Source organism: Berghia stephanieae, chromosome 4, assembly GCF_034508935.2.
Source record: "Berghia stephanieae isolate SIO BIC M18660-M18661 chromosome 4, UCSD_Bste_1.3, whole genome shotgun sequence".
Taxonomy (NCBI): domain Eukaryota; kingdom Metazoa; phylum Mollusca; class Gastropoda; order Nudibranchia; family Aeolidiidae; genus Berghia; species Berghia stephanieae.
The window spans coordinates 78,206,681-78,217,595 of NC_088363.1; the positions used below are offsets into that span (position 1 = coordinate 78,206,681).

The 10,915-nt window shown below is 31.7% G+C and overlaps 1 protein-coding gene across 6 annotated transcripts in view; it reads left to right on the forward strand.

Moving 5' to 3' along the window:
- The first annotated feature begins 838 nt into the window (after positions 1–838).
- LOC144971319 (nucleoside diphosphate-linked moiety X motif 6-like) overlaps positions 839–10,915 on the forward strand; it is a 33,980-nt gene continuing 23,903 nt past the window's right edge. Inside the window, exons 1-5 of one of the 6 annotated variants that reach the window (XM_078911970.1) lie at positions 839–958; positions 3,840–4,325; positions 5,404–5,610; positions 8,630–8,688; positions 10,606–10,657. In XM_078911970.1, coding sequence (XP_078768096.1) covers positions 3,860–4,325; positions 5,404–5,610; positions 8,630–8,688; positions 10,606–10,657 — 784 coding nt within the window. In that variant the 5' untranslated portion in view covers positions 839–958; positions 3,840–3,859. Of the gene's footprint in view, positions 1,054–1,076; positions 1,163–2,679; positions 2,758–3,839; positions 4,326–5,403; positions 5,611–8,629; positions 8,689–10,605; positions 10,658–10,915 lie in introns of those variants that run through there. The other 5 variants (XM_078911971.1, XM_078911972.1, XM_078911976.1 and 2 more) reach the window with 5 other exon arrangements.

Below are 10,915 nucleotides of genomic sequence, written 5' to 3' on the forward strand. Positions count from 1 at the left end.
ACTACTATTATTATTATTTTTATTATTATTATTATTTTTATTATTTTTGTTTTTTTTAATAATTTTTTTTAGTTCTTAAATAAGATTAATTAATTAATTTTCATTATTATTTTAATTAATCCATTGAATATCATAGTGTTTACTATGATAATATGATATACCGATAAATTGACATCATACTTTTCAATAAACGATGATTTGGATACAAAAATGTATTAAGTTAGATCTCTTAAATACGCCCAATAAGAAACAGTACGTCATGAACGAGTCGTTCCTGGAAATATAAACTGCTTAATCTATTTGAGAGAGAGAAGGGTTGCCAGTTTGGCATTTTAAATGCCAGATTCCAAAAATCTGGCATTTTTGAAAACCGTTTGGCATTAGAAAAATCATTTGGCATTTGGCATTTTCATTTGGCATTTTCTTTTCTTGTATATTATACTTCAACTGACACCTTTTCTTAATTAAGTTTCATAAGAAACACGAAACAGTAAGTTTTCTTAATTGTCAATAATTATTTAACTGTTTACGTATTTACCTTTCATGTTAATGTATTTCTTTTTCATTCTTAAAGTCCAACCGTGGTGTAGTGGTTTAGCACTCCACTTAGTAGTCAGTAGGTAAAAAATTACCCCAACAGGAAATTTAGTATAATTAAAAAAAAACGAAAAAAAAAGAAAAGAAAAGAAAACACGCAAGCCACCAGGATATGATAGTAAATTGTCTATCAAAAGTGAGTAGTTTTCTTAGTGGGGGTGGGAGTCAACAGACTTTGGCATTTTTTGGAGTGTTTTGGCATTTTTTGAGTCTTCCCCTGGTATTTTGTTGAAAAATAATCTGGCAACCCTGAAAGATAGAGAGAGAGAGAGAGCAATGCCAGGAATCAGGGGTAGTTTCGGTTTCCCAAATGCAAACTTGTTATGAAAGAAATCTGAGGGTCATATTACTTCATCTGCAAGTATGACAAAAGTACTTCTTAAAAAAAGATAAACATATCCTACATCTAATCTTGATGATTCACCCTCATTGTTTATTTACTGGTTCTATACAAATGTGAGAAGTTGACTTTTTTTGTGTGGCTAAAACAACTGATCAGAACTCTTGGACTAGCTATCTATAATCCTCTAACGCTAACTTAGACTTGGTCTAAGTCTAAGTCTAAGTAAGCAAGATTGGAGTTGAAGAAGTTTAGTCCTTTGCCTTTTTTACTCTCTCTCTCTCTCTCTCTCTCTCTCTCTCTCTCTCTCTCTCTCTCTCTCTCTCTCTCTCTCTCTCTCTCTCTCTCTCTCCCTCTCGCACTACACACACACAGACACACTGACACTACACAGACGTTAACACACACACTTTCTCTTTCTCTCGTATCCCTCTTTTCCCTACCCTACCCCCCCCCTCTCTCTCTCTCTCTCTCTCTCTCTCTCTCTCTCTCTCTCCCCCTCTCTCTCTCTCTCTGTCTCTCACTCTCTCTCTCTCTCTCTCTCTCTCTCTATATATATATATATATATATATATATATATATATATATATATATATGAATATGTAACATTATAATTATAATTACATTATTAACCACATGAGATATGAAGAGAATGGGCAAATTATGGGATGTTATGGGTTTATAAAGTATTGGCAAGGGCAAAGATCACTTCATTTTAATAACGAAGTGACAATTCAGACTCGAGTCTGAATAGTCTCATGTGGCTATTTGGACTCAAATTCCAATGTGTGTGTGTGGAGTGAAACACAATGCGGCATTGAGCAGAGGGTGGAACTGAGAAAGAAACAGAAGAAAAGTTCATTAGAAATTCTGTTTTGCTCATATCAAACTGACTTGGCTCATAACCCCTGCTTCAGACTTTAGAAAGATTGTTGCCTGTCTAACACTATCAGAATATAGAATTTAAAAATAAAATTGACCTGATTTTGTGTGGACATCGCGCTGTGTTGTTTTAGCAAAGCTTTTCCTTTAGACTTTAGACCACAGTTACTTTAACTGAATTTTGTTACTTTTAAAGGGTTTTAACTCTTTTCCTTTCAATTTCTAACTGGACTTCCAATTGATCAATGATTTTGTCTTTCTTATCAAATAAAGCAGGTTTAGACGACCTTTTGACAGTTACTAGAATTGTTAATTTAATATGCATCAGTTCTATGTAATTATCAATATTTAAGATATATTTTTTTAAAACAAAAACTACACTGCCATGGAAGACTATTGAGCCTGAGTCCAAATAACCTGTTGACTGCACTTGCGCATTGGAATTTGAGTCTGAATACCCACAGGAGACTATTCAGTCTCGAGTCTGAATAGCCGCAGCCTTTTAATAATGATAATAATAATGAAAACATTAATAATATTAGTAATGATAATAATAATAATAATAGTAATAATAATAATAATAATATAATAATAATAATAATAATAATAATAATAATAATAATAATAATAATAATAATAATAATAATGATGATAATAATAATAATTATCAATTAGTTTGAAAAAACAACGTTTATTAAGAAAACCGCCATTGGAAAATGAAAACTTAAAGAAATCATTTAAAACAGTTGATTCTTTTAAACTAATTGGGCTGTGATATTTCAAAGGAAATTTCCTCCTGACTTGTGTGATCCCTTTGAACAGTCATGGCAGCCATTTTGAAAATGAGAAAGAGTTGCCAGTAGTTTTAAGTCTTAAACAAAGGAAAAGAACAATGACCTAATACAAAGGACAATTTCATCTGCATAGCACTCAAGTGGTTAAACAAAGTGTTCTAGTATTAAATTAAAATGTAACATCGACTCATTTGTCAGTTTGGTTGTAAATACATGAGATTTTTTTCATGTGAAACCAATTCTATGAATTTTTATTTGAACCTCACAGTTTTTAATAAATCGGGAGCACTTATAAATATCAAAACAGCGAGTATTTTTTGAAAATAATAACAAATGATTTTTAAACATTCAGAAGACTTGTTTTCCACCAACATTGTTAAAACGTTAAGTTATGTTAATTTATCTCTAATATTCCCACAATGATTAATGATATCCTACTTCACCATTTCTTTCATGATTTATAGCATTAACAATTCACTTTTTAATGTCTTAGATTTTAAACCAATCAGGGACAGGCCGTTCCTTCCAAACGCGATTCACTCTAAAAGGCAATTCTGTCACCGAATGGAGCAGAATGTCAGGGGGATCTGGTGGTGGTTAACATAAACAAAACAAGATGCGTGAAGAAGATGCTTTCCAGTTTATCGTTCATTTCAATTTTTTTACTAAACCTTTGAAAGCAACACCTGCTATTCTTCACTCAGGATTCTAAAATCATGTGATAAGATGTGAAGGAAACTGATGACAATAATCTCTCCATTATTTTTAAATAATTTAAAATCAAATGTTTCTGTGTCAAACAATAAAATAGAAAAAATGTTTTGTTATAATTTCATGTTTCATTGAAGATAAAATCAACCAGTTGCTGCTACAAAGTGGGTTTGATCTTTTATTTTGATCTATTAAAAAAAATATTTAAAAAGCAATAATCAGTCCATAACATGGTAAGTTGGCTAGTGAAAAACAAGAATTACCTATTGGCGTTACAAATCACTCACTTTTCGTAAGAGGAATCAGCAGAGGAGGCCAAATAGCTTTGTTTCTATGTATCATTGATTATTTTTTTATATTCATTCTGTTTGTTTTTTCTCTTTTTACCTGGTTAAAAAGATACTTTTTCATGTGGACCTTGTGTTTCCATAAATGACAATGATTACAACCATTTTTTACTGTCTGATGTTTTCTCATTTTTTGTTTCTTCAACATGACCTTTTTTTGTCCTCAGATTTAGATTTTAATACAAAGATGTCAAGTGTAAGAGGCTCCCATCTACCCAGATTGCTTTCAAAAAGTGATTTTTACACGAACAGTTTAGCTGTGCCTTTAATTATACCTTACGCTGTCACTGATCGTAAATTCTGCATTAAATTACAAAACTCCTCTAATCAATTCAAACACAATGCAAGACATCAATTTTGTTCATCATTCAGTCATCTGGCAATGAAAGAGAATAAACCATTAAAAAATCCATTGTTGTTGATTGGTAAAAAAAATGACAATCATAAAAGGGCAATAGCAAATAGAATTAACTCACAGATTAATCATAAACAGATAAGCCAGTTCAGTACCAAAGGAATTGTCAGTGTTAAGCATGGCTGTTTACATGGAGTCAAGGATCGATTTAATGGAGTATGGGTTGATCTCAGTCAGTCTACGGGAGTTGAAAATCCAGAGAGTATGACAGAGGAGGTTTTCGAGAACTTGCTATCAAGTAAGTAAATCATTTATGATTTCAAATATCAGTAATGCGGGCAAAACAAAACAATAATATATGGGCTGACCTTTGACACATTGTAATTCTAAAATCATTGGTAGAATAATTGCTGTGAAACATTTTAACGACAAACAAACAACTTTTGAACAGTTCTGTATCAGAAACATGTTAATATGTATAGAAATATATGATGACAATTTTCGTGAGACAAGTCCTCCAAATTGCTATATTATCCCTATCAATCAAATTTTTCTTTTCTATGTTATTTAAATTAATTGTAATAAAATATTATTTAAAAATAGTTAAAACATTTATAATTTAGTTTTATACAGATCGCGACAGAAAAAGGAGAATCACCTATGACTATTTCTTCAATACCTGTTTTCATAATATTTTAGATAGGGACAAAGTCACAGGTATTTAAATACATAAAGAAAAATATAACATAAACAAAAGTGCAAATATAATATGGACATATAGTATGGACTCCAATAGATATTTTTATTTGGTTGTCAAATTATGTATATCCTTGTAGTTTTTGAGCAAGAGTTTATCCTTGTCTCTTTTGAGTGAAATGTACAGTCACAATTATAGCCACCGTTTAGATAAGATGTTTGTCTAGTACAAGTAACTGTCTTGTCAGATCTGAACCATATCTGGCCATACATCTATTTTTGATACCATGGTCAATCACCTTATTTTGCCAAACAACAGCTATATTATAAGTTTATAACTGTTATCCAGAGTTTCAAACCAGTGTCATATAGAAGTGCTTTAACATTTAAACTAAATTTGTAGCCAAAAATATTGTAATGTGTTGCATTTATTTATTTTATTGAAGATAAAGTGTATAATTTCGTGATTTAAAGAAAAACTAGAATTTCATATTTCTAATCATTTTGTCCCTAAATTCACTTTTCAACATCTGGTCCAACCCATTACAATATCAGATTGAGGCGATGGTTCATAATTCAGTGAAAAAAATTGAAATGTATGTCTATTATTCATCTATACCAGCTGACAATTTTAATTTTCTATTTTTTTTTTAATTTTTTTTTTTTAATCTCATCTGAAGACTCATTGAATATTTGGAAATCAGAAAATGTGAGTAGTGTGTGGATTAAAGTTCCCATTGCCTTGAGTCATGTCATTAGTGTAGCCAGTCATTATCAGTTCGAATACCACCATGCTGAGGGGAAGAGAGCTGTCCTGTGTTTATGGATGGATGGATCGACAGAAAGTAGAATTCCAAGGTTCGCCACCCATCAGATTGGAGTTTCTGGTGAGTGTTTATGTACAGGAAAAACAATCTGAATAATATTTAATGTGTTTTCTGTTCATTATTATCACTGTGACGTATCATCTCTGTTATGTAATATTATGGCAAGTGATATAACACATATTATATGCACAGGCACTACATTCACAGGATTGTTCATAATTATTATATAGAGATTGTGAATTCCAATAACTGAAATTGGTAGATGAACAGGGTAATAATAAAATGCAATTCCCTTTATTAATCCTACAGGGACATTTGTCTCTAGGGTCTATTCTAATGGAAGATGAATAACCCAGGCGTCAGGCACATTCAACACCTCTAACTAGGGCATAGTGACATGCTCATTCAAGGCCACACAACACAGTGGGTATTCGAATTCGGTACCTTATGGGAATGAAGCAAAGACTTGTACTGCTGAGCCACGCTGCTCCCTAAGAGCACTCTATCACAATCAAAATGATTGATTTTGGTGCTAGCTTGAGTCACGATTTGATTGGGTTTTTATGTTGTTTTTTTTTGTTTTGTTCTGAATTCTCTGGTCATCCTACAGTGATTGGGTAGCAGGATATGTATGATCTTGTGTTTTGTACTTTGTGACTTCTTCATCTTCTTCTTCTTCTTCTTCTTCTTCTTCTTCTTCTTCTTCTTCTTCTTCTTCTTCTTCTTCTTCTTCTTCTTCTTCTTCTTCTTCTTCTTCTTCTTCTTCTTCTTCTTCTTCTTCTTCTTCTTCTTCCTCCTAGAGAAAAATAAGATTTTAAAAAAATATATGAGGGAACTTTCAAATTATTTGAATACAAACTATGTGATTGAGAAAATTTAATAATATTATCCATGAGTTCGATATTTTTATTGGAAAACAAATAAGTGATCCAGAACTATTAGCAACGTTAACATATTCCCATTTACTATATTTAGAAATTAAGGGGCATAATTCATTCATTTAATTGTGTGATAGACCTATAATCTGGGTTATGTCTCTTTAGTTATATCGGCGAGTTGGTACTTGATCTCCATAGTTATAGTACCTGGTATTACTGAAATATTGCTTGTCTTGTCCTCTTAAACCACAAAGAAAATTTGCACAATTCATCACATTACAAGGACTTAAAACATCTTAATATATTTAAGGATTAGTTTTTTTTTTAAGCTTTAAGGCTCAAAGAACGGGAAATTATCCCAGCTATCTGAGACGTTAAACAGACAATGATAATTGTTTCTTGCTATCAAATGGAAAAGAGCACCATAAAGTACTTTCTTTGACTCTCATTTACCCAGCTGACGGATGGGTGGAAGGATCAGGAAGAGATCTTGACTGCACATGGATTTTATTCTGATGCCTTTGCTTATGAAATGAGTGCTCTTTGCTTTATGAATGGATTTATTACATTACAATACACTGTCGACCAAGATTGGCTCACGTACAAATCTTTTAGTGCTAAAATGTTGGGCTCCAGTGTTTCCTATTTCATATTTTGATGCAGTGCTATTTTCGATATGCAAAGTCCCGATAACTGAATTGGTAGAGCACTCAACATAAAACTTCAGAGACTGGTTTCTGTACTAGATAAAGTTAAGGCATATTTCTCACCCTTCTGCTTTCCTATCAGTGATAAGACTAAGTTGCCAGCTCCCATTTTTCTGTCCCCCCCCCCCCCCCACCCCCATTTATAAAAAAGAAATCTTGTTGTTTCATTGATAATTTAATGATTTAAAACAACTTACATGACAAATCTGAAAATTTTATTAAATATTTGTTCATGGAATATTTCCATTTAAGTTCATAACAAAGGCTCCAAATTCTAAATGTGTCCTTATTTGAATGATCAAGCTAATGTGTGATCCGCTACCTCAAAGTGATATTATGTCGAGATGAACTAGGTGCAGAAAATTGATTTTTAACACTGCAATAAATATAAAACTTGGGTTTGATTTATATTCTTTAGTTTGAAGAGCAAATACAGTTTCTTACATTGCAGAAGAGCCAAAGCTCGTTTTTGCAACATTTAAATTGTAAATTTAATGATCCCGACATTATACCACTTTGAGACAATGGGTCACATATTCGTATGTTTAAAAAGAAAAAAGCTAGAGCATTTATAAAGTGCAAGGTCCACTTACAAAAGTGCTCAAAACGCTTTTCAAGGGGTTCGTAGCTAACTACAACACTTAACATGTAGGATGAGACATGACCCCTGTTAGTCGATATTACATTTTTTTCCAACAGACAACACTGTTAACGGCCAGTTACTAATTTTACAGCCGAGTACAATGAGAGAATACGGGTAAATAGCCTTTGCCGGGAACTCAACTATGCACCGCTCAGAGGCGACAGTCGGACAACTAGACCACTTAGTCACACAATGTAAAATGGAGGCCAGTTGTCAGAGTAAATTTGATATATTTGAAAAAAAAAAAAGGGGGGGGGGGGGGTTATTTTGGAATAAAAAACCAATAATCCTGATTTTAATTAAAAATGCAGAATTTTAGGAATCAATTCTATTTTACTGCCATCATGGGTAGGCAGCTCTGAATTTGTGTAGCTGTGTCCAATAGATCCATCAACAAAACAAAAAACAGATGTAAACTAGACAAATATCTTATTGGAAGGATAGCAAGAAATTATTCGTTTCTGTTTGATATCCCAGAGAATGGAATTAATTCCAGCTCTACGAGTCCCTACAAAATGATACAGGACGTTATGAGACTTGTTAGCAGGTCTTTCAAGCCAAGACGTAGCAGGTTTGGAACAATGATGATGCAAAAAAAAAAAAATATATATGTGTGTATATATATGGGTGTATATATATATATATATGTGTGTATATATATATGTGTGTATATATATATATATTGTATATATATATATATATATATATATATATATATATATATATATATATATATATATATATATATATATATATATATATATTATATATATATTTATATATATATTATATATTATTATTGTATGTCTTTTATTTTTTAATGCAATAAAAGAGTACAATTCTGTTCCCAGGTGTGGTCATCAATGAAAACAATCGTGAGGTTTTAGTAGTGAAAGACAAGAATAAAAAAGTAAGAAATGATGACATTTTTATAAATGTTTTTATAATTAAAACTGATTATTCTCTAGACTTCTTTAGATCATGAAAACATCAATATCCAGTGTTTGAAAAAGAAATGAGAATAACTTTTTATCAATTTGTAAGAATACAACAAAGATTTTTCTTTTCTTTTTTTTTTTTTTTTTACCAGATGTTTGAGATTAGTTTTGGACAAAAGTTTTACATACATTGAAAATCGTGTACCGCATCACAGTTGCCATTGAAACAGATTGCAATGTCTTTGTCATAGTGTAAACATATTTGGTTTTGAACTCATGACTCGTGTCGTGTTGTCTTAGAAAATTGCAATTAAAGCCTTCATTTCACGAATGGCATAAAGTCTTTTTGTTTTATTGTGTGACTATGCGGTCTCGTAGTATGACACTCACTTTGGATTGGAAGGTCCAGGGTTGGAATCCTGCTCTGAGTGGAACATAGTGGAGTCCTTGGAAAAGGCTCTTTACTCACATTCTCTCACCGTACTCATGTGTAAAAAAGAGTACCTGGATTTTATTGGCTTTGTTTCTGTTCGAAAATATATAATATTGCCTATCATGTCTCATCCTACTTGTTAAGCACTGCTGTTGGCTTGGGACCTCGTGTAAAGCACTTTGAGCCTGTATAGTGGATGCACTATGTAAATGCTCAATATTTTGTTGTTTTGTTTTTTATCTGATCCTTAAAGTTTTCTAATTGTTATTTAGAGGTAGTTTAGTCGTATATTAAGCAATCTTTTTTTTTTTTTTAACGACACATTATAAGTTATGATTTAACTTTAAAATTTTAACTCAGTGTTCTAGATCATTGATTTTTCTAAAACATGATTGTAACAAAATCATTCATTTGTCATTGATAGAACAAAGTCCTATAGAATGTTAACAGATCGTTATTTTGGCCAATTTCCCCCCCCATCATTCGCAGTGGCCTGGCGATTAAGGATTTGACTTCACCCTAGCCACCCTCCTCTTTTTCAAATGTGACTTCGAGGGGTCTAGGGTGCTCACATATCAGACGATTGTAGTGATTTATACAAAATCCTAATGTATGAAAGTTGAACTACTGTGAGACCTCGTCAGTAAATATCACATCACTCAAGTCAGAGTTTTTGTCGTCCTATAAACACTTACGCGTGCCTTTGTTTTTTCTTTGTTTGTTTTTTTTATTTTTGGTGTGATAATTGAGTCATATTTGGGAATTCCCATTCAGTATTCTTGTTTATAACAGACTCATTACTGAAAAATTGCACGTGAATTAATAAAAGCTAAAAGAATAAAATATTGGTAAAAAAAATTTTCTGTGAAAGCAAACACAAAAAAATCCCCCAAAATAATCAGAAACATAATGATAAAGAAAACAGATTAATCTGTTTACTTTGTCAATTTCTTTTTCTTATTTTTTTTTTGTTTATAGCACTTGTACCATTGAAATCTAATGCGGAACAAAGCATGTGCCTTTCACTCTAAATACATTTGCCTGTACTTCCGGTGTATTAAATGGACTTTCTTGACTAAGTGTGATGTCTATTATATCATGATATATAGAATCCGTGTTTGAATTTATTTATTTATTCATTCATTTATTTCTCTGATGTTGCACTTATTTCTTTGATGTTTCATTTATTTCTTTGATGTTTCATTTATTTATTTATTTATTTATTTATTTATTTATTTATTTATCGATCTATTTATATGTGAATTCATTTATCTATTTGTTTGTTTATTTATTTATTTGTTCATTTATTTATTTATCTTAATTATTATTTTTTGTATTGTGCCTAACACAAATGAAATAATGTATTCATACAGCATATCTCATTCATAAACGTTTAGAACAACCCACTTATTACAAACCATTGATGGTTTAAAAAAAAAATCTTCATATTTTTCAGTACAATGTTTGGAAGTTCCCCGGGGGATTGTCAGATCTAGGAGAAGATATAGGTGAGGCTAATTAATCACTAGAAATTGTCACTTCCAGAAAAGAAAAAAAAAAAGGAGAGAAAAAAATCAGGGGGCGTGTAGTTGGCGCCTATGTTGAGATGATAAAGCAGATAATATGTTCATAAGTCATCTCTTTAATGAGGATGACTCAGCTTCTTAAAACTAAATTACCTTCATTAAGTTATGGTGGCCTTGGGAAGTTGGGTAACCCTGGTGTTATAGGGTACTGAAAAGTAAGGGTGGGTGGGTGAGGGGGGG